Source organism: Erythrolamprus reginae, chromosome 1, assembly GCF_031021105.1.
Source record: "Erythrolamprus reginae isolate rEryReg1 chromosome 1, rEryReg1.hap1, whole genome shotgun sequence".
In the NCBI taxonomy this organism is placed as follows: domain Eukaryota; kingdom Metazoa; phylum Chordata; class Lepidosauria; order Squamata; family Dipsadidae; genus Erythrolamprus; species Erythrolamprus reginae.
In genome coordinates this window covers 166,478,630-166,502,992 of record NC_091950.1, presented here as the reverse complement: position 1 = coordinate 166,502,992, position 24,363 = coordinate 166,478,630, and the positions used below count along the sequence as shown (strand labels likewise).

Sequence of the window (24,363 nt, the reverse complement as noted above, 5' to 3'; positions counted from 1 at the left end):
AAGGGAAGGTAAAAGAGAGAAAGAAAAAGAGCAAGAAAGAAAGCAAGCAAGAGAGAAAGAAAGAAAATGAAAGAAATAAAAATAGAGAGGGAGAATGAAAGAAATGGAAGGAGGGAAGGAAGGAGAGAAAGCAAGAGAAAGAAAGAAAGCAAGAGAAAGAAAGAAAGAAAGAAAGAGAAAGAAAAAATAATGAAAGAGCAAGAGAGCAAGAGAGAAAAAGAAAGAGAGAAAGAAAGAAAGAAAGAAAGAAAGAAAGGCAACTTCAAAGAAAGGCTCACTGAGCATCTCTCACTCTCTTTCTCTCCCTCTCTCTTTCTCTCCCCCCTCTCCCCCCCTTTCCCTCTCTCTTTCTCTCTCTCCCTCTCTCTTTCTCTCCCCCCTCTCCCCCCTTTCCCTCTCCCCCCCCAGGCCGGCAGCGATGTTTTAAAACAGCCGCGCCGTTTGCGAGCTAACTCCTGAGGTGCGGAAGTTCGCCTTTGGCGTTTGGGCCACTCGGAATGTGAAATTCAAAACAGCATTCGGATCCCCCCACCCCCAGCAGAAGCCAAGGACCCCCAGAGTGGGGCGGCAGGGGAGGCGACCGCCTCTCCACTCACCAAGTGCTGGGATACGAGCCGAGAAGAGCCGGGCTGGCTTACTTTCCTTCCTTCCCGCGCTGATGCAGAGCCACTCGAACAAAGCGTCACGCCCCCCTGACGCTTTTGGCGGCAAAAGAGCCCAGCGTCGCTTCGGAAGCCGCCGAAAGCATCAGAGGGGCGCGACGCTTTGTTCGAGTGGCTCTGCATCAGCGCGGGAAGGAAGGAAAGTAAGCCAGCCCGGCTCTTCTCGGCTCGTATCGCGGAGAGGGGCGGCATACAAATCCAAGTAATAAATAAAATAAAATAAAAAAATGTCTCTCCTCTCCCAGCTCTTATCTCGAGTAGCTCTTAAGTCGAGCAGCTCTTATGTCGGGGTTCCACTGTATTTATGATATTTGCAGTATCTTGGGATCATGTGATTCCCGTTTGTAATTTTACGGCAAGCAAATTCAATGAGAAAGCCAGTTTCATTTTACAACTGTTTTACTAATTTAACAAATAACTGCATGGATTCACTTAAAAAACAGTGGCAAGAAAAATGTAAAAGGGGACAAAATTCAAGTGTTTCACTTAGTTGAAATTTTATGCTCAGTTGTGATTGTAAGTCGAGGACTATCTGTAAATAGTTCCTCGTCATAAATGTAATTCCTGTGCCTACTTTAATGAGGCTGTCCGAAAACTTCCTTGTATATTTCCAATCCTCCCATGTGCATAAGTGATTTTAAAAAAAGTCTCTTGATTGCAAAAATCAAACCAATAAATCAAACCAATGATTGTCACAGAGAATGCCAATTCTGCACAGTAATTACTGACCTACAAGCCAGGGAAGCCAGTATTTTGACATCCTTCCATCTGTCTGCATGTCCCAAGGATGCACAAAGAGGCAGCAGTTTAATTGTTCAGCAGCCTTAAATCGCCGAGAGAGAATTTAAAAGATTATTAAATAGAGGACAACAGGGATGGTATCTCAGGCCATTAAGCTAAAGCTTTTAGATAGGGGAAAAAACAATAAACTCTTCTCATTACAGGACTTGTGGGGGCAGGAGAGACAGAACACGTTTACTTACGGCATAAATGGGAGCAAGTTCTGGAGCACTCAATTCCCAGTTGTTGATATGGGATCCTATCTGCACCCCTGGGAATCCAAGTTCCTTCACACAGCGGTGCATTTCCTTCACGGCCAGATCTGGAGCTTGCATGGGGAGAGTGCCGAGTCCAACAAATCTTTTTGGGTGCCTCTTTACTGTAGCAGCTAAGTCGTTGTTTAACAACTGACACAAGTCTAGAGTATCCTGTGATTTAGCCTGGAAACAAACGATTGGAGAATTGAGTAATTAAAACATCATTTTCAGGTTAAAAGGATTGGCTGAACCTTAAGTAGAAAGAGTTTTGGAAAACAATATTGAACCAGAGGCCAAAATATATTTACTTGATGCAACAATTAACCCATGTAGAGGTAGTCCTCAACTTACAACAATTTTTTAAAGTGAAATTACGATGACACCGAAAACGTGACTCATATATTGTTTATGCAACTGCAGCAGCATCTTCATGGACATGTAGACGTGGTATTCAGCAGGTTCAGACCGGTTCTGGCAGACTGGTAGCAGAAATTTTGACTGGTTTGGAGAGTCGGCAAATACCACTTCTGGCTGATCCCACCCATAGAAACATAGAAGTCTGACGGCAGAAAAAGACCTCATGGTCCATCTAGTCTGCAGTCTATATAGCGGGATCATAATCTCCCTCTTCCTGCTTGTTATACCTCTAGCTATGCAGCCAAGCATCCTACTTGCTTTCCCTACCGCCTGACTGCACTGTTCACCCATTTTGAGACTGTCAGAAATCACTACCCCTAAATCCTTTTCTTCTGAAGTTTTTGCTAACACAGAACTGCCAATACAATACTCAGATTGAGGATTCCTTTTCCCCAAGTGCATTATTTTACATTTGGAAACATTAAACTGCAGTTTCCACTGCTTTGACCATTTATCTAGTAAAGCTAAATCATTTACCATATTACAGACGCCTCCAGGAATATCAACCCTATTGCACACTTAAGAGTCATTGGCAAATAGGCAAACCTTCCCTACCAAACCTTCCTCTATCCTCACCCATCCTCACCAGAGGTGGGTTGCTCCCAGTTCGGACCAGTTCTATAAAACCGGTAGCTGGAATTTCCCCCCATTCAGTGAACTGGGAACGATCGCCAGCCGGCCACAACTCCGAATCATCTCTTGCAGCGCCATAGGTGCCACCATTTTCTTTTTTTGGCTTCTGAGCACCTGCAGAAGCTCTTTTTGCTTCCGCACATGTGCAAAAGCCAGGTTGTTGGTACTACATATGGGCCCATGGCTATGTGGCATACAATGCACATGTGCTCACGCGGCACAGGAGGAAGTGAACTGGTGGCAAGATAAATTAGAACCCACCCCTGCTTCCCACTCTTTCCAGAAGTCACCATGTGCCCAATTTTGACTCCCAGGTAAATGCAGAAAGGTCCACTGGACATTTTTGACCTGCAAAATGCTTTGGGAGGCAGGGAGAAAGAGGGCACCCAGATGCCCAAGGAGGCCAAAATATGGACCATTTTCAGCTTGCAGAATGCTTTGGGAGGCAGGGGAGGTGAAAACGGGAGCTTACAGATGCCCCAGGAGGCCAAAAAATAAGCCATTTTCACAGAATGCTTTGCGGGTTGGGGAGGTGAAAAAGGGCCCATTTTTCACCTTCCCCGCCTCCAAAAGATAGAAAGAGAGAGGGGGGGAGAGACAGACAGAGAGATGGGGGGGAGAGATAGACACACAAGAGAAAGACAGGGAGAGAGAGAGAGAGAGAGGGAGAGTGCAGTCCCCTGAGCTCCATTATATCTGGCAGAGGGTTGCAGGAGGCCTTCCCCACCAAAAACGGAGCCTGGGAGGGCTGTATGTAGCCCTCCCAAACTCTATTTTCATTGGGAGAGGCACTGTGAGTCGGTCTGTCAGGGCAGTCCTGTGGGTCAGATCTAAACACCCTGTGGAGCAGATCCGGCCCACGGGCCTTGAATTTGATACCCCTGTTGTAAAGAATCCCTACTCGAACAATCACCTCCACATGCTAACCATTTTTTCTGTTGGAATTTTTAACTTATTGCTTGGGCTTTAGGAACAGAAGTGGAGTAGATGCTTTAGAAGTCAAGAGGAATTGTGTGCTGCAATTGATGTTGTTAACTGAACACTGTTGGCATGGTAACCTCCATCAGCAGGAATGTTTCTTAGTGAAGAGCTTCCTGAGAAATTGGCAGGGGGCCTGCTATGAGATTAAAAAAAACAACTTAAAGTGTGCTCATTGGTTAAGACAACAATTACTCTTTCTTTCTTTCTTTCTTTCTTTCTTTCTTTCTTTCTTTCTTTGTCAAACAAGTATAGAATTATAGTTTGTAGTAACATAACGTAAGTAGGAAAGTAGTGATAGAAAAGATAAAATGACAGGACAGGGACGGTAGGCACAATGGTGTGCTTATGCATGCCCCTTAGAAAAGGGAAGAAGTCCACTATAGATAATGTAAGGTTGAAGATTTTGGGGTTAGGGGAAGAAACAACAGAGTCGGGTAGTGAATTCTAGGCCTTGACCATTCTATTGCTGAAATCGTATTTTCTGCAATCTACTTAGAAGCGATTTACATTTTGTTTGTATCTGTTACATGCTCTTGTGTTGTTGTTGAAGGTGAAGTAGTCACCTTCTCTTGTTTTCTATGCTTTCTCCATGACATTTTCCTCTCATAGACACATACATGCACCCCATCGCCAAACATGTAGCATATTTTGATCCAAACCAAAATATAATTTACATACTGTTTAGCCAACCTCAGAGTGACTGAAGGGTTAGAGATATCTCCAGCAGGTGGAAAGAGAGGGGGACAGAGATTTTAAAAAAAAACCTTTAATCCTGAAGAATCTCTGCTAAAATCATGATTGGTTCTCATTAGTTGATTCAAATGTGGCAGATAAATCTGGGATAATATCAGGGGTGGGATTTAAATTTTTTAGCAACCAGTTCTCTACCCAGTTGCTGGGTGGGCATGGCCATGGTGGGCATGGCCTACTCACCCTCTTGAACCACAACGGCAAGGGGGGCATTTTCACCCTCCCCAGGCTTTGGATGCTAAAGCCTCTGGGAGGGTGAAAACGGCCTTCCCTGGGCTTCGGAGGGACACCAGAGGCCAGAAAGGGGCCCATTTCTGGACTTCTGGAACTTCAGGGAAGTCCATTTTTCACTCTCCTCAGGCTCCAGAGGCTTTCCTCGAGCCTCCAGAAGAGTGAAAACATCTCTCCCAGACTCCAGATGCCCTTCAGAGGCTGGAAATTGGCTTGTTCAGAGGTTGGAAATTGGCTTGTTTCTGGACTTCTTGAACTTCTGGGAGGCCTGCTTTTCACTTCTCACAACCTTTGCATGGGCCCTGCACCTTCCTGGCATCCAAAATGGGTCATGAGAAGACTCCTGGGAGTGTTGGAGAAGGAATGGCAGGGCCAACCAGTCCTTGCAACTACAGGTTCAGCGAATCAGATGTAAAATTAGTATCTGGTTCACGTGAACCGGCCCAATCTGGCTGAGTCCCACCCCTGGATAATATGCCTGAACACTTCCATCTTTGGAACTTTCAAAAGAAGATTGTTGATAAATACTCTTTTGAATAGCTAAAACATGAAAACGAAATATGGAAGCACTATTTACTCAATTGTTTTGGCAAACACATTTCTAACACAAAATCCTGTTGGAAGAACAATATCTGTTCAAGCTATTGCACAGTGGAAGATCAGAATTTACATAAGGGATTACAGTCCTAGTTATAATTCTGCAATGGTTTTAGTTCTCCCGGCACTAATACGTGAACACTATACACACTTGAACACTCTTAAGGACTGAAGCTACAGTAATTAAAGAGTAAATAAGTGTAGAATTGGTGCCATAACACTTAAATGTATGGGAAGCTGTAATTTCCAACTTTATTATGTTGCAATAATACACATTAATTTTAACTGTTATCTGGATTTAAATGTGGGAAGATTTTAATTCATTTGATGTGTTCATCATGTTAGAGAAGGAAGAAGAAGGTTATCTGTTTTCAATTTCTGTGAAATCAAAATTGCATGCTTGAACACATTTTTTCATGGTGTTGAAATATTACTGGGGAGGAGGAATTTTCCTAAAACTTTAGGCAATGGCAGTCTCCTGTGAAAATTGTACCAATATCTCCTCTTTAAGAATTCAATTTCTTTGGAACAATAAAGAATTTGCTTGTCATTGCTTTCTTCTGGAAACAAGTATCAGGCAATATCAAAATTGTATTGTTGGAGGAGGTATTTGGAATACATAATACTGATGACCCAATTGCAAGATTTCTTGAATCAAACCAATTATATAGAACTATTCCAGTTTCACTTCAATAAGAACTGGCTCCCTATAAACAATACTTGATAAGTGATACCCTATGCCTCCTGCTACTGGGACACTATTCACCAATTCTTAATACTATTGATGTTGGTATACCTCTGAATAATTGTGTGTGCAAACTATTCTCATTCCGAACAGAACAACAATAAGAGAGTTGGAAGGGACCTTGGAGGTCTTCTAGTCCAACCCTCTGCTTAGACAGGAAACTCTACACCACTTCAGATAAATAGTTATCCAACATCTTCTTAAAAACTTTAAAAAGTGTTGGAGCATTCACAACTTCTGTAGGCAAGCTGTTCCACCAATTAATTGTTTTAACTGTCAGAAAATTTCTCCTTAGTTCCAAGTTGCTTCTCTCCTTGATTTGTTTCCACCCATTGCTTCTTGTTCTACCCTCAGGTGCTTTGGAGAATAGCTTGACTCCCTCTTCTTTGTAGCAACCCCTATCATGTCACCCCAGTCTTTCTTTTCATCAGACTAAATATATCCAGTTCCAGCAACCTTTCTTTATATGTTTAAGCCCCCAGTCCCCTAAATCATCTTTGTTGCTCTTCTCTGCACTCTTTTCTGGAGTCTCAACATCTTTTTTATGAATCATTTATTATTCCAAAGCTTTTATTTGCAGAAATAAATGAAGCAAATGATACTTTGGAAAAGAAGAGAATGTTCTAGTGTTGCTTAGAACATTCTGTCCCTGGAATGAAGAACTTTGCACATGCCTAATTCTGATCCATCTTTGGGATGGTCTGAGCAGCAAAGTCCAAGTTCACCCGGGCAAAAAAAAGAGTTCAAAATGAATAATAATTTAAGAATACAGTGGTACCTCGAGATACGAGTTTAATTCGTTCCGGACCTGGGCTCTTAAGTCGAGCAGCTCTTATCTCGAACGACTTTTCCCCATAGGAATTAATGTAAATAATTTTAATTGGTTCCAGCCCTCAAAAAACTCACAAAGTTAGTCTAAATTATGCAGAAAGACATGTTTTTAATGAAGAAATGTACATGTACATATAAATGAATAATGAAGTTTCTTTCACTTAACTTGTAAACTTTCTTAAACTTTTAAATTTACATATGTTCAACTTCTCTGCCACCCAATCCTGTAGGACAGAGGTCCCCAACCCTTTTTGCACCAGGGACCAGCTTTAAGCGATCAAGAGAGGAATGGGTGAATGAATGGACGGAGGGTGGGAAGGAAGGAAGGAAAGAGGGAAGGGACAGGAACAGAGGAAGGAAGCAAGGAAACTTATGAAAGGGGAGAGTAAGAGAGGAATGAGTGAAGGGAGGGAGGGAGGGAAGAAGGTGGGAAGGAGAAAGAAAAGAAGAAATAGAGGAAGGGAAGGTAAAAGAGAGAAAGAAAAAGAGCAAGAAAGAAAGCAAGAAAGCAAGAAAGAAAGAAAGAAAGAAAGAAAGGGGGAAGGGACAGGAACAGAGGAAGGAAGCAAGGAAACTTATGAAAGGGGAGAGTAAGAGAGGAATGAGTGAAGGGAGGGAGGGAGGGAAGAAGGTGGGAAGGAGAAAGAAAAGAAGAAATAGAGGAAGGGAAGGTAAAAGAGAGAAAGAAAAAGAGCAAGAAAGAAAGCTGCAAGCACCCCCCCCGAGCCCCCCAGGCCGGCTGCAACCTTTTAAAACACGCGCGCCGCTTCGCAGCTGTCTCCTGAAGCCGAACGCGGAAGTTAGCGTTTGGCTTCAGGAGACAGCTCCTTGGCGCTTGTATCTCGAATTTGGGCTTGTAAGTAGAACAAAAATATCTCTCCCCTCCCAGCTCTTATCTCGAGTTGCTCTTAAGTAGAGCAGCTCTTATGTCGGGGTTCCACTGTATTGTGTTCTGTCAGTTAGACCATAGGAAACCTATGACATTAATGTACTGAGAAATCAGCATACTCTTATTAGAAGCAAATCAGCATCTTGTACAAATTTTATTTTTACATGTTCCATTGGTTTTTTTTTAATGTTCCATTCATTTTCAATTGTTAGATCTTTAGACTGAAAAAAATACTTCGCATAACTTACCCAGCATAGGTAAGTTGCATTCTATAATGTAAAGCTAAGGGTTTTTTTGGTATAACTTTGCCTATTTTTTTTTCTACACAGTCCTCTGAAACCAATTTATTTCTAAAGAAGGAAAGGCTAAGATCCCTAGTCTTATATACTTTGACACTGTATGGCCAAGAGTTGGCCTTAGAGCAATTATTTATTTTTCACTTTTACTCTGTAATTGCCAGGGTAAGGTACTCCTTTCTCTCTCATGTGCCAGAGTTAGAAGGAAGGTGCCAGAAAAGCACCCCTAAAAAATGAGAGGTATGTAGTAACAAGCCACTACTCCAAGGGTCAAGAAACAGGGCAGTGTGTGAGGACTATTAAGAGAATGAGATGAAAACCTCCACCCTTCCATACCGTGAGCTCTACCAAGCTGCCACCTGTATTCCAAGAACATGGAGTGGATTTTTATCACTTATTGAAGATATTGGGCATTGTATTTCTTTTCAAGTATCAGAAGAGACTTGAGAGAGGGGAGTATCAAATCGATATTTGGAAGAGTGAGCTGCAACTGCAGAGGAAATAGTTTAAAAAGCCAATGACTTACCCAATAGCTAAACATGACAGGAACTGTCGAAAGTACCTGAACGGAGACTCCTATGGAAGTGAAAAGGCATATGTGATTTTAAATATTGAGCTGATTTATCCAATAGCAATGAGAGAGACTAAAAAATGCTGAATCAACATACGTCTTTTTGTTACAGTTTTACCCAGAGTGACAGGAATTGCTTCAAAAGTCATCTTGTCAGTGGTAGACATTAAATTATTATTGGTTTACCACAACTGATGGCCATCATTGTATAACTTACAAAAATCTCTTTGACCAACGGGGCTTAGAAAATAATGGTTCCTTTTGATATTTATCCATACATTTTTGAAGGGAGTGTGTGGAAATCTGTAGACCCTCCAAAACCGTCTCTCTAGGGCAGTAAAGAATTTGGTAGTGTTAAGTGAAACTCGCAGTATGCTACTGAATGTTAGTTTTGGAGGAGGGTGGCGGATCCCTAAAGAACCAAATGCCATCCTTCACAGAGTAAGTACAGATAGCATCTATTGTATTTAAGAGTCTCAGAGTCCTCAGAAAAGACTCTGAATACATATTATACTTGTTATTAAAGACAAAATAATAGCTCCAAAATAAAAACCAGGAATCATTTAATCCAATCATTTAATCCAATTACTACCCTACAAAATTACTACCCTACAAAAACTCTAAGCAGAGAATATTACAGTACGGATAGAATAGTCACAGTACAATTAATCAAATGTTGATCAACCCAAATTAACCCAAAGGGGTGCAATTGCATTACCATTTGGAATATCTAAATTAAACTGGGATTTAATAAATGAACCGGTATAAAATGCAAGAAGGGTTGTGTACTTTGAATGTAATTTTTAAAGAAGTACTATCAATATGAACAATGTTTGAGGAAAAGAAGATAATATTTAACGGGAAAAGAAACATTCAGATACCTTAGCAAAGTGATGGCAAACCTTTTAGACACCGAATGTCCAAACTGCATTAGCGTGCATACCAAAACTGAAAGATGCATGAGTTTGTGAAAGCGCACATGCACAGACATGCATGTAATGTGCAGCAGAGACCCAAAAACTGTCTGGTCGGCGGGAGGCAGGGCATCCCAATATTGTCAGCACGGCAAGAGGTAAGATCTTTTTCTTTCCATGAGCTGCTGTTTCATTGTTTGCAGGGAAACAGAAATTTGCGAAATAACGTAACAAAAATCTGACCTGGGGCATGTGTGCCAGCAGAGAGGGCTCTGCGAGCCCCCTCTGGCACGTGTGCCACCGGTTTGCCATCACAGCCTTAGTGGGGTAACACACTTAGTTTACTAAATAAATCAATTCATCAATGCTAAAACATTCCCAATTGTTAAAATTCATAAAACGTTCAAATAATACATCTCCCAAACTTTTATACACAAATAGAGAAAGCAATATATACTGCTCAAAAAAATAAAGGGAAAGCTTAAACAACAGAATGTAACTCCAAGTAAATCAAACTTTTGTGAAATCAAACTTAGGAAGCAACACTGATTGACAATCAATTTCATTTTGTTGTCAGCACATTCAATTTTATACAGAACAAATTATTCAATGAGAATATATTTCATTCATTCAGATCTGGGGTGTGTTATTTGAGTATTCCCTTTATTTTTTTTGAGTAGCATATTATTTAAAATAATTTATTTAGTGGTACCTCTACTTAAGAACGCCTCTACAGTACTTAAGAACTTTTCTAGATAAGAACCGGGTATTCAAGATTTTTTTGCCTCATCTTAAGAACCATTTTCTACTGAAGAACCCGAGCCCAGAAAAATTTCCCAGGAAATTTGAGAGCGGCATGAAGGCCCGGCCAGTTTCCTGCCGTTTCCCCTTTAATCCCGGCCATCTTGGGCTTTTCTGGGCTGCCAGCTGTAGCACTTAAGGAGTCTGTGGCAGCCCAGAGTGAATGGAGCATTTTTCTTTATCTGGGCGCTTGGAGAAGGAATAAACCTCTGCCAGCATCCAGAGAAAAAAACACTCCCCACTGGGCAGTCCCTCTTTTTTTAATCTTAAAGTTTTGAATTTTTTGGATTCCCCTCACCTCACCTTCTTCCTTCGGCAGCGACTGTCCTCCTCTTCTTCTTCTTCCTCCTCCTCCCACCCAAATTCCGAGCTTTCTTTCCTAATGGGTTTGCACACATTATTTGCTTTTACATTGATTCCTAAGAACCTGGTCACCGGAACAAATTAAGTTCTTAAGTAGAGGTACCACTGTATTTTGTTGTTGGCTCTAATCTTTCTTGATGCCACAGGATATCCTATCACTTGTTGGGGCATCTTGTGATCCAGATCAGCCAACAAAATGTATTGACACCACTTTTAAAATCCCATATGTGGCAATGCAGCAAAGAGTATAAATTAATTGAGTTATGGGAATTTATCCAATTATAATTCAGAACATTATGAATTTAATCTTCAATAAAGATGATGCTCCTAAATTTGGATCCTTGATACTGCCTATTTATTTATTCATTTATTTATTCATTCATTCATTCATGTATTTATTTATTTATTCATTCATTCAATCAATCAATCAATCAATCAATCAATCAATCAATCAATCTATTTATTTATTTATTTTTCTATGCTGGCCTTCTCTGTAGACTCAGGGCAGCTCACAACAGAGATAAATACAAAGAATAGAACATATAAGAAATCTAAACTTAAAATATAATCGCAAACCCCAATTCTTAAAAGCACTCCTCCACATTCATCCCATAAATTATACATTCACATCATTGGCCAGAGCTGGATGTTAGCACTCAACAGCCCCAGGCCTGTCGGCACAGATAAGTTTTTAAAGCCTTGTGGAAGGCCAAGAAGGTGGGGGCGGTACGAATCTCTGGAGGGAGTTGATTCCAAAGGGCCATTTAAATATGCTGAAGCAATTGATTAGAGATGTTGCTCAGGAAAGATTTCAAAAATAGGTTGGGTTGGACCCATTGAAGATCAGTCTATGCTAGCCTTGCTGGCAGAGGACCTACCTTGGAAGGCCATCTACTGGGAGATGAGGGTTCTTCTTTGGATGGCCACTGTAAGAACAGACAGCTAGGCTAGATGAGTCAGGGGACTGATCCAGGAGAGCATGGCTTATGTTCTTATATTCTAGGACCCCTTCCCCTCCCTCCCTTTTCTTGTTCTTTCTGAGGACAAAAAAGCAGCTACTCTTTCCACACGATCTATCTTGGTCAGGATTCATCCTCAGTTTATTGCCCCCCCCCCCAAAGCTATCCTATCGCTGAAAACTGGTTCAGATCATGCACAGGTCTTAATGGAGAAATAGTGTTGAGCGTTATCAATGCACAGATAACATGTATAAGAGGATTCCTGATTATCAGCCCCAGCAGACATGATACTAAAAAAAAATAAAAATAAAATCTTCTCATGATGTTGCAGATCATTTTGTTGATAAGGATTGATAAGGTTTAACTGATTTGACATAAAGACATTTTAAAGGTTAATTACAAATGTTTCATTAAAACTGCTGCTATCACAGATACCTAAATTGTACACACTGAGGCTGAGGGTACCTGATTCATCCATCTGTTTAATCCGAACTTCTGGATCCCAACAGTTTTCTTGGATAACTCTGAAAACTTTTCCATCTTTCATCATTTTGGCTTCCCCCTGCAATATACATTTATGTATTGTACTGTACGGTATGTTAGCACATTTTTTTCATTTCTTTCAGAAGTATACATTTCACAAATTGTCTTGAAGCACCTAAAGGCTTTTGTTGACCTTCTCTTAAAAGTATGGAAACTCCTGCAATATAGTTTTCTCCTGTCAATACTAAGCTAATATTGGATACCTGCCTGGTATTGTATCTCATATAAGAAATCTACCATACAGCTACAGTAATATTGCCCTAATGTGTATAGTCTTCTCCCATGTGATCACAGATTTTTGAACCTATATAATAACACGAGCCAATGTCATGTACTGTAATGATTAAAGTGGTGACCTTAGAATTGAACACAATTGGATAGGGAAACCTTTTATGTATGTATGTATGTATGTATGTATGTATGTATGTATGTATGTATGAATGTATGTATGTATGTATGTATGTATGTATGTATGTATGTATGTATGTATGTTTGTGCAATATCTATTTATGTATATGTAGAAGAAAATAATTCCAGGAAATAGTAGAATGAAAGGCAAAGAATTGAAGAAGATCACAAAATATTCAGATATGAAAATCAAAATTGGAACATTATGCATAAACCAGCCATAGTGATCCTAGTGGTTATTGGCATACTGAATGTCATACTGAAAAATGATACTTAGAAAGTCTGAGCATTCATAAAATTTCCATCAGTCAATTACTAAAGGTTACATTACTCGGCTCCACAAATATACTACATCAATACATTATGACAACTTAGGAAAGAACTTGATGCATTTGAAGGTCAACACCAGCTAAAGAGCTGGCAGCTGTGATTTCACATTTTTATGTATATAATAATATTGGTTGATAAGAAAGACAAAAAGGTCTGATTAGGGAATATTGCTGCACCTGAAGACAGCAGAACAAAAGAGAAACAACTGTAGAAAATTACCAAATAACAAAGATCTGCAAAGAGTATAATGACATGGTAAAATTAAGCAGGTAGTATTAGTAGTATTCCCAAAACACCTAGAGCACTATTTGAATGTCATTGACATTGATAAAATCACCAGTCAATTACAAAAGGTGATTTTTCATAGATAGCTTATGTTCTGCTATACCTTTAACACCATCAAACAACAATATCTATCATTCAGTAGACTTGCAGAAATTGGCTGGAAGCCCGGAGCTAATCAGTGCAGCTAAGTATGTGGTTCTTTTAAACACAAGCTGAAGACACGAGTTGCAACAAGATTTCTGAAACAAACTGCATTGTTCCCTGCGCCAAAGCAACACGTGACTCCCCCTTAAATAGCCTGAGTGCATGTCCCAATAGCCAACAGTACTACTCACGAGAAAGCCTCCTCCTGAGTAACCACTCATGCCTCCTAGAGGCCCTGTGAATCCTAGCATCAAGAAGAGGCTCCTCCTCTTCTGAATCTCAAGAGGTGCAGAAGGCCCTAGTTACTCTTCAGCCTTGGACACCACGTCCTCTTTGCTGTCAATCTCGGGTGCCAGAAACACAGGATGTCTGTACTGCGCCTCCACTGTCTCTGAGTCCTCTGGGTCCATTACTAATTGTGCAGGACACGAACGGACCACAACATATATATTACAAAAGGGTACCTAAAGTTAAGAAAACCCATGAGATGTTCATGTAAAACTGCAAAAAAGAATCATGCCTAATATACAGTATTAGTATAAAGCGTATATAGTATTTAAAATGAATAATAATTAGTTTGGCTGGGAAGGTAGTGACATTTCTTTTGTAAGTCCAGTTCCAGGCTCAGTCTGTGCCTATAGCTAGTATTTGGAACTTAGAGGCACACCCTGAAAATCAGAAATAGTAGTTTTTATGTAAGCCTGAGTTTATTCCTTAGGTTAAAAATAATCACTTGTAGAGGAAATTCTTCAGCTATATTGTTTTCTGAATCAGGATAGGACAGTTGGACTAAAAGGTCTGAATGCACATATGTACACTTACATTTTTATACATAGGATTCTTAAGTATTTTTTTAATCCTAAAACTAGATTTAACACTGCCTGTATTATGGATTTATATATTTTTCATAACTAATCCTTTTTATAACCTCAAAGTCATCCTCCCCATTCCCTGTAACTCCAAATTCTGTCATGTTTTAATAAAATAGTTCCAAATATCACAGGCAATAATTACACAGCCATTATCTAATTTTTCTGGCAAAACACTGTTGGAGAATTGATTTTCCAAAGTGCAAGTAGAGCAAATTTTAATCATATATTCCTACAGGCTATGAATAATGGATGTGATCTTTCTGTTGACTGTTACATAACAATAGATGAGAAAGTATTTAGGGAGAAAGGATATTCAAACTGACTTGGTTGTATAAAAATAGATCTTTGGGATTCATTTTAGTTCAGCTCAACAAGAATATTTTTGATATGTGATTATTTTTCAAACAAGCTGTTAAGGTGGAACCATGAGAGTGATGAAGGCAATGCTAAAGAATTGTAATTATTCCAAGAATTCTCTTAAGTCTTCAGACATAAATGCCATCCGTAGCAAGAGAAACAATAGTTTTTCTAATGCTGAAAAGAGCTGTAGTGTGAGCGTAGCAGAACAAGAATACACCCAAATAAACTGCTTTGATCAATATATAGCAGAGCCAGGGTGTATAGTTTTCAAAATGATTTTATACGTCTATTAATTTTTTGATTGGGCGCTGCCCAGCGTGGGTTGAAAAATGGGTGGCCAGATAAAGGATTTAAACGAATACATTTCTGAATCCCAGAAACGATGGAACCATTCTGCTTTCTATTTAAAACTAGATTTCTGGCAGCTTTGTCTTTCACTAAAACAGCATGAGCTCGGATCTGCACCAAGCTGTTCAGTCCTGCGTGAGTTCTGAATATTTAGTCTGCCAGAAAAAAAATCTATACACTATCGTTCTTGCCTTCCTTACCTTGCTTCATGGAATTTTTAGTTTTGTAGTAGAACCTCTGTAAGACTGAGAACACAGCTCAGGACAGAAGAATACACTTCTATTAACCCTTGCATTAAATCCTTGCATTTACTATACACTTGTTACCCTCCGGGTCCTTTTAGACCCGGATTATAAAAAGGTTGGTTCTAGCTACTGGAATGGTCTTTTTGAATACTTTTTTCACTAGTATACTAATTTGAACATTTCTGAACACAATGAAATGAAAATTGAAGTGAAAAAAATGATGCTGATTTGTTTATTTTGCTCAGAGAAGGGCCTCCCCCCACACACCTGTGTGCACTTTTTTCAATTTATAGATAGAATAGCCTGCCAAATCAGAATTTTTTCACCATCTTTGGCATTGGCATACTAATTTGAACATTTCTGAACCTAATGAAATGAAAAAAATATGTTTTGAACACTTGGAGTCCTCCGGGTCATATGTGACCCGGAGTAAAAAAGGTTGGTTCTAGCTACTGGAATAGTTTTTTTGAATACTTTTTTCACTAGTATACTAATTTGAACATTTCTGAACACAATGAAATGAAAATTGAAATGAGAAAAATTGATGTTCGCAAAGATTATACACTTGTGCTCCTCCGGGTCCTTTTAGACTCGAAGTATAAAAAGGTTGGTTCTACCGTGTTTCCCCGATAGTAAGACCCCCCCGATTGTAAGACATATGGGGGGTTTCAGGGGGGTCGGCTTATATAAGCCATACCCCGAAAGTAAGACATATGTCTTACTTTCGGGGAAACACGGTACTAAAAGCGAGGGAGCAGTTCGCAGCGCCCTGGCGGCGGTTCCCTCCGCTTTGACGGCGCTGGTCCGCTCGCTCGTCCCCGCAACCGACCCGTTTCTCCGACACGCGTCTGGAGGGGAGGAGCCGCTCTGCGCAGTTGGGCAGCCCCACCTGCCTGCCGGAAAGGAGGAGGGCGCAGCTCCGGCCGCCCGCTCGGCTCGCTTCTACAACTTCGGACCAGCGCCGTCCTTCGCCTCGCATTTCCGGGTTGGCGAGCCTGGATTGTTTTTCCTGCGAGCGCTGGTCCCCGCTAAGCCTTCTGCGCCTGACTCTGCGAGGCGAGAGGGAAGAAGGAGAAGCGCTTCTCCTTCTTCCCTCTCGCCTCGCCGAGTGAGGCTTTGGACCAGCGCCGTCCTTCGCCTCGCATTTCCGGGTTGGCGAGCCTGGATTGTTTTTCCTGCGAGCGCTGGTCCCCGCTAAGCCTTCTGCGCCTGACTCTGCGAGGCGAGAGGGAAGAAGGAGAAGCACTTCTCCTTCTTCCCTCTCGCCTCGCCGAGTGAGGCTTCGGACCAGCGCCGTCCTTCGCCTCGCATTTCCGGGTTGGCGAGCCTTCTGCGGCTTAGCGGGGACCAGCGCTCGCAGGAAAAACAATCCAGGCTCGCCAACCCGGAAATGCGAGGCGAAGGACGGCGCTGGTCCGAAGTTGTAGAAGCGAGCCGAGCGGGCGGCCGGAGCTGCGCCCTCCTCCTTTCCGGCAGGCAGGTGGGGCTGCCCAACTGCGCAGAGCGGTTCCTCCCCTCCAGACGTGTGTCGGGGAAGCGGGTCGGTTGCGGGAACGAGCGAGCGGACCAGCGCCGTCAAAGCGGAGGGAACCGAGCAGATCAGCTGCTCGCCGGCCTCCCTGGGTCTTCCCGACTTCACCCTGTCAATTTGGTTAGTGGAGGCGGGAAACGGCAGGGGGGGGTATGTAAGACATACCCCGAAAGTAAGACCTAGTGGGGCTTTTGCGGGTAAAAAGATAGTAAGACACTGTCTTACTATCGGGGAAACACGGTAGCTACTGGAATGGTTTTTTTAAATACTTTTTTCACTAGTACACTAATTTGAACATCCCTGATCACAAACAAATGAAAAATGAAATGGAAAAAAATGGATTTTGCAGGCTAATCTATCTATAAATTGAAATAATTGCACAGAGCCAGGGGGGGGGAGCTTTTCTCAGCAAATTAAACAAATAAGCATTAATTATTTCATTTCAATTTTCATTTCATTGTGTTCAGAAATGTTCAAATTAGTATACTAGCAAAAAAGTATTTTAAAAAACCCATTCCAGTAGCTAGAACCAACCTTTTTTACTCCGGGTCACATATGACCTGGAGGACTATAAGTGTTCAAAACATTTTTTTTTCCATTTCATTATCTTCAGAAATGTTCAAATTAGTATGCCAATGCCAACGATGGTCAAAAAATTCTGATTTGGCAGGCTATTCTATCTATAAATTGAAAAAAGTGCACACAGACGTGGGGGGGCCTTTTCTGAGCAAAATAAACAAATAAGCATCAATTTTTTTCATTTCAATTTTCATATCACTGTGTTCAGAAATGTCACAACTATCCATGAGGTAATATATTCCTCATTAGTGGCACAAAGACTGTTGGTTGACTCTCAAAAATCCCATGAGTGACTTGGAGGGAAATGACTTTATATAGTAAATGAGATTCAAGCAATAGTTGTTAGGATGACCTTCATTAAAATAGTTTAGATAACGATTCGGAGAACAAAAACCACAGGAACAAGCCTCTTAGTGTTTGAAATGTAATATTTGTTCAAATGCATATATTGGTTGTTGTTTCTCCTCTAGAGAATAAGTGCTAGGGAAAATTGAGAAGAACATCAATAGCTGCCATATTGCCTCCATGGATTATTTATTCAATTGCTTGCTGGTTCCTTAAAAGCCAATTTGGGAAATCTATAGAATTGGAAGAGAACTGGTATCTAGTGCATTTTTATAATGGAAAATTCAGCTTTCTGACATTCAATTGTTCATTTATGTGAACAGAAAGGAGAGTTCTCACAAATATATTTATGATTACTTCTATGGAAAGCTAAAGTACAGTATAATTTTTAGGTCACAGATGTAATTTTATATTGATGCTCTGCTGCTAAATTATGTGCACATTCATTTTACCATGGTTTGGGCAGGTTGTTTTTTAAATCCCTGTAATTAATTTATGGAATAACAAGAGACTAATATTTATAACACCAGTCTTTCACTTGTAATTTTTGTTCAATGTGTTCTACTGATTATATTTCTCTTGAGCAATCTTAGTGATTTTTTTCAGCTTCATTTCTCAGTCAACTTTAGGTAATAATTAAAAAATTTATATCAACAAAAAAAGAAAAACCTATAAAATACACTCAAATTATGCAGTCAAATACAACTATCAGAAGCAAGGTCAGACATTTTAGACCATCTAAAATTATTTTTTATATTATACTATTTTATATTACAGGTAGTAATTTACAGCTTTAATTTAGCTCAAAATTTCTGTGTTGTTCAGTGAGTTTTGTTCCATTTTTCGAACTTTCTTGCCACAGTTGTTAAATGAATCACTGCAATTGTTAAGTTAGTAATATGGTCATTAATTGAGTCAGATTTCCTCATTGATTTTGCTTATCAGGTGGCAAAAGGTGATTACATGACCCCCAGGAAGCTGCAGTTCTTATAAATATGAACCAGCTGCTAAGCATCTGAAGTTGGATCATATGAGCATGGGGATGCTGCAACGGTTACAAGTGTGAAAATGGCCATAAGTCACTTTTTTCTAAGCCATTGTCACAGCCACCAAATGATTGATTGTAAGTTGAGGACTACCTATATAAGTTGAGGACTACCTGTATATTGTTTATTTTGCATCACCTTGTTAATTACGTAAGGCTAGAATGAAAGAGAAATGTGGAAAATAGAAAAGGTGACCAAATCTGTAAAGAGATTCTTCTTACTCTAATTCAGGGGTCTCAAACTCAATTTACCCGGGGGCCGCTGGAGGTAGAGGCTGGGTGAGGCTGGGCCGCATCAGGTTTTCGACAAGAAAAGTTCTTACAAAAACATTCCAATGTTCTCAAATGTCTTGTGTTAAAAAAATAAAAATAAATTAACAAATTCATAAGAAAAAAATAAATAAATCAGTAATAAATAAATAAAATGAAAATAATAATAATAATAATAATAATAATAATAATAATAATAATAATACAGAAGAAACCACATACAGTTGCTGACTAGATAAATTTAATTATTATTATTCAGATTCAAATGTCTGTATCGACAGTTCTTTAACATTTAACTTTTGAACATGAATGGAACATTGAACATAAACTGTTTTGAACATGGCTTCTTCTGCCTACTTCTTGCTGCTAGAGATCTGGCAGTGCTTACTCTCGTATAGCCGAGCCACATTTGGCTTAAGGGAGGAAGCAGTTGAGAACCTCAGTAGGGCTTGAAGATGCTCATCAGTAAGTCTGGACTTAGACTTATTGAAGTTCAAGGTAGAGAAGAGCTTTTTGCACAAGTATGTGCTCTCCAAAGGACGCATGGTCCGCTTGAACATTTGGGAAAGCTCAGGGAAGCTGGGGGGCAATTCTCTCAAAAATTGTCCGAGCTTGTCTGCTTTTCCACTCACCTCCCTGAACTTGGGTTTGAGTTCAGAGTTGCACTGCTGATCAATGAGCTCCATTTGAAGCACAGGAGGGGCATCTTGCACATCAAAGGAGAAGGGGTTCGCAAAAATTTGAAATGTGGCTCTGTGCGTCTTGAAGTCTGCAAATCTGTGATCAAATTCCTCCTGTAGTTTCAAAATGACATCCACATGCTCCTCACCACTGAATGGTGTGCCTGCATCCATGAGTGCCTTGCATGCTGGGAAATGGCAAAGGTTTGTCTGAGAAAGCTGGGCTTTCCATAAGTTCTGTAGAGAATGCCCTCACATTGTCATAGGCAACACTGACAAGTTGCCCCTGGCCTTGTAATTTATTGTTCAGTACATTAAGCTCATGTGTGATATCAACAAAAAAAGCTAAATCCATAAGCCATTTTGGATCACTTAGCAACCCCATCTTTCTCCATGAAGGTTTTCACTTCCGCTCTCAACTCAAAAAATCTCTTCAATATGTTTCCCCTGCTGAGCCAACGTACTTTGGTAAAGTAGAGCACATCTCCATATTCTGACTCCATTTCCTCTAAAAAAGCACAAAACCTTCTCTGCTTTAAGCCCCTGGATCTGATACTCCTCAGCATGTCTAGTTGTATAATGACATTCCAAATTGTATTCTTTGTTCACCGCAACTTTCTCTGTGCAAATAAGACACGTCGGGATACCCTGTGCTCAACAAAGAAATACTGCACTTCCCACTTTTTCTGAAATTATCTGTGCTCATCACCAACCTTTCTCTTCACTGCAGGCTTTGAAAAAGACATGTTTGGGGCTGTGTAATATATAATTCCACTTGGTGTCACGGTTTCAGTGTTTAACCGATGTGTCTTTCCCGCTTTTTTTCCTGTCTTGCTGAGTAGCAATTTCCGCAGCCATCTCTGTTTATGAGCCCGGGGTAATGGAGCAAGTTTGTAATAGCCCTGGCTGATGTCCCACCTCTGCTGTAGTTCAGCCTGAGGCTGGACAGGGACCGGCTGCGTCTCTGCTGGCTCCATGCCCGGAGGAGGATGACAGCGCAGAGGAGGGGGCTGAACAGTCGGACGGGGGAGAGGAGAGTCAGGAATGGGATGAAGGAGAACAGCATGAGAGCCCCCGGGGGGGGGGCTCTCCCCAGCCAGTAGCTTGGAGTCATTAGGTGATGACGCACAAGCTGTCATTGACATGAGACAGAGACGTTCAGAGCAACGAAAGGAGCAGTTAAAGAAATATTATCACCATTGAATTAGAAACAGCTGGGTTTGGGTGTGGTCCTCATCAGCAGGGTTTAAAAGGCAGGCAAGCCCTTGAAGCCATGTGGAGTGTTATCAATTGGAGTTGCGGTGGCCTGCTTTGATTCTCAGCGTCTCTGATCTTGGCTTGTGGCCTAGCAGTCTGGAAGACTCGTGGGAGGCGTATGTTTGCTATCTACAGCTTCGTCTTGGCAGCAAGAATCTGGTATTTCCTTCGTTTTTCCTGTTTGTAAGGACATTTTCTGTTACCTGTGTTTTCCTTGAATTATATAAACTGCCTTTGCCTTTTACCCGTGTGTCTGGCTTCTCTTTTTGGGTTGGTCTTGGCTTCCGGAGTGACCCAGACAGAACAACCTCCAAGAGCAATATACCCCATCGTGATTGGTAGGTTCATTCAGCTCCGCACACAACACTGAAAAGTGCCGTTTGTATCAAACTCGGACCGCACTAACATTAAACTTTGATATTGAGGTGGGGACCGCAAACTATTGTCTCAAGGGCCGAAGTTGGCCTGCAGGCCACGAGTTTGAGACCCCTGCTCTAATCAGAATAGAGCTGGAAGGGACCTTGGACGTTTTCTAGTCCAACCCCTACTCAAGTAGGAGACCCTATACCCTTGATGGCAAACCTATGGTACACGTGCCACATCTGCTGCCATGTGAGCCATTGCCCTAGTTCAGCTCCAGCTGATTTTTGGCTTGTGCTGAAGTTCTGGGAGGGTGTTTTTGGCCTCCAGAGTACCTCCAGAGGGGTGGAAGAGGCGGTTTATGCCCTTCCCAGGCTCTAAAAATGGCACCTGGGGAGGGTGGAAAACAAGTCTACCAGACCCACTGGAAGTCGGGAAACATTCATGGGGGTGGGGCAGTGTGTGGGGGTCATACACACATGCATGGGGACTGGGGAGCGGGGCCATTGAATTATGGGTGTGGGCACGCAGGTATGTACATGGGTGGGTGCTTTCGGCATCTGGGAAAAAAAGGTTTGCCATTTCAGACAGTTCAGCTGGGGGAAGGCAAAAACACTCCCACTTTTGCAAAAAAAAAGGCAAAAAATTGACCTTTTTTGAAAAAACAGGAGCCTTTTTGCCTTTCGTCAGCCCTCAGGAGCTCTCTGCAGGCTTCCCAGATCCTCTACCCAATTCATTTGTGCGAGAGAAAAAAAGGGTAAAACGGGCTGTTTTTGTCAAAAATTGGGTGGCTTTTTGCCTTCTCCCAGCCCTCAAGACCTCTCTACAGGCCTCCTAAACCAACCCAAAACAAAAACCTTTTTTATTTCTTGCCTCTTTGAAATCTCGGTGTGTCTTATACACCAGTCCATCATAAGGTCTGAAAAATACTGTAAGTACTTGTTCACACTAAATTAATTATAGTAGTGTCATTCATTCCCAGACCTATTGGTCTTTATTATGTTAATATATCTATCAGTATGGTTCCAAGCTATTATTTCCACTGAGTATCTCTAGAGGCAGGAACTGATATTGTCTTTAATACCAGAAGTGCTACATTGGAAATAAGATGCTGAATTTGATAGTTCTTTGGCCTGATTCAGCATGACTACAAGAGTATTCTTTTCAAAAAAATTCAAATATATACTGGTGCTTATCAACCACAAATGTAACCTACCTTATGGTCTTTCTCCAACTGCACCCATCCTCCATAGCCGTATCTCTGTGAAAAGAAAGGCAGAGTTAACCAATACACATAAGTCATACATTATGGTTCACCAACTAGGACATGTTAATTTAAAACCAAGCAAATCATTTTTTTTATATTCAGACTGTATAATATGCAGGTAGTCCCCAATTGTCTGTTGCTAAGTAAGATATTTGTTAACTGAGTTTCGCCCCATTTTACAACCTTTTTTTTTGCCTCAGTTGTTAAGTGAATCACTGAAGTTGTTAAGTGAGTTAGCAACTGAATTTGATTTCCGGATTGATTTAGCTTGTCAGAAGGTCGCAAGAGATGATTACATGATCCCGGGACACTGCAGCAGTCATAAATATGAGTCAACTGGCAAACAGCTGGATTTTGATCACACGTCTACAGGGAGGCTGCAGTAGTCGCAAGTGTGAAAAATGGTCATAAATCATTTTTTTAGTGCCATTGTAACTTTGAACAGTCACTGAATGAACTGTTGTAAGTCAAGGACTACATGTATTGCAACAGTATGATATTTTCCAGATGTAGATCCTTGGGTATGAGAAAATTGCTATAACATTTTTCATTGCTTAAAGTCAAACTATAAATAACTATCAATTATACATGCATACTCAAATACAAATCTATTTATTCTAATTATATTGAAATGGAGTATAATTATTCATATCTCCTTTTGAAATAAAAATAGCAAATACTATATTACACCAACACTGTAATGTATTGTACTGTGAATACACCAAGAGAAATGTGATGTTACACAAAGTGAAGACAGAGAAAGGGAAAATCACTGTAATGTTTTGTTGTTTATATATATATCTATATATATATGTGTGTGTGTGTGTGTGTGTGTGTGTATGTGTGTGTGTGTGTGTGTGTGTGTATATATATATATATATATATATATATATATATATATATATTTATTTATTTATTTTCGTAAATTTTCACGGGTATATGTATGTAGATTGTTCTGAGTTCGGGTTTTGCCCTGTGTAATATTTTGCATGTTTATGCGACGTTTCGGTGAAATCACATTCACCATCATCAGGCTGAAGTTTCCAAGCTTCGTGCTGTTGTAAAATGGAATGTTTGCAACTGTCATTTCTTCCTAGTATATAGTGTGGGGGTGGAGATTTGGTTTGAAAAAAATAGATTGGGTGATTATGTTTCAGTGATCTGATTGGTTGGTGTAATCATAATTATTAGAAGGATTGACATGGTGATTTTTATGAAGTGTTTTTTGTTTAAGGTTGGTTTCCAAATTTCAAAATTCCAAATTAATAATTATTAGAAGGATTGACATGGTGATTTTTATGAAGTGTTTTTTTGTTTAAGGCTGGTTTCCAAATTTCAAAATTCCAAAATCATAATTATTAGAAGGATTGACATGGTGATTTTTATGAAGTGTTTTTTTTGTTTATTTTGTTTAAGGCTGGTTTCCAAATTTCTGGTAGGCGGGACGTGTCATCTCTTTTATTTATGCAAAGGGGTCTCCTCTCAATTTCTATGGCTTCTAGAGCAATTCTTCTATATAAATTCTCTGTTTTGTGAAGTAATTTAGTTTTTTCAAAGTCAAACACCCGCGCCGCTTCGCAGCTGTCTCCCGAAGCCGAACGCGGAAGTTCGGCTTTAGCATTCGGCTTCAGGAGACAGCTGCGAAGCGGCGCGGGTGTTTTAAAAGGTCTCAGCCGGCCTGGGGGGCTTGCCAGCACCCCCCGAACCCCGAACCCGGGTTCGGGGGGGGGTGGCAAGGCCCCCAGGCCGGCTGCGACCTTTTAAAACACCCGCGCCGCTTCGCAGCTGTCTCCCGAAGCCGAACGCGGAAGTTCGGC

The 24,363-nt window shown here is 40.8% G+C and overlaps 2 protein-coding genes across 4 annotated transcripts in view; both read right to left on the bottom strand.

The window, feature by feature from the left end:
• CCNT2 (cyclin T2) overlaps window positions 1-24,363 on the bottom strand; it is a 365,293-nt gene that overhangs the window by 42,458 nt on the left and 298,472 nt on the right. The gene's annotated exons all lie outside the window — the stretch shown is intronic.
• The window catches only part of ACMSD (aminocarboxymuconate semialdehyde decarboxylase), a 41,349-nt gene that overhangs the window by 8,695 nt on the left and 8,291 nt on the right, over window positions 1-24,363 (bottom strand). For all 3 annotated transcript variants that reach the window (XM_070731245.1, XM_070731236.1, XM_070731255.1), the window contains exons 2-6: window positions 22,496-22,540; window positions 12,143-12,239; window positions 8,596-8,645; window positions 1,646-1,882; window positions 1,392-1,485 (exon numbers count right to left, since the gene is read on the bottom strand). In XM_070731245.1, the coding sequence (XP_070587346.1) occupies window positions 1,392-1,485; window positions 1,646-1,882; window positions 8,596-8,645; window positions 12,143-12,239; window positions 22,496-22,540 (523 nt within the window). The remainder of the gene's footprint in view (window positions 1-1,391; window positions 1,486-1,645; window positions 1,883-8,595; window positions 8,646-12,142; window positions 12,240-22,495; window positions 22,541-24,363) is intronic.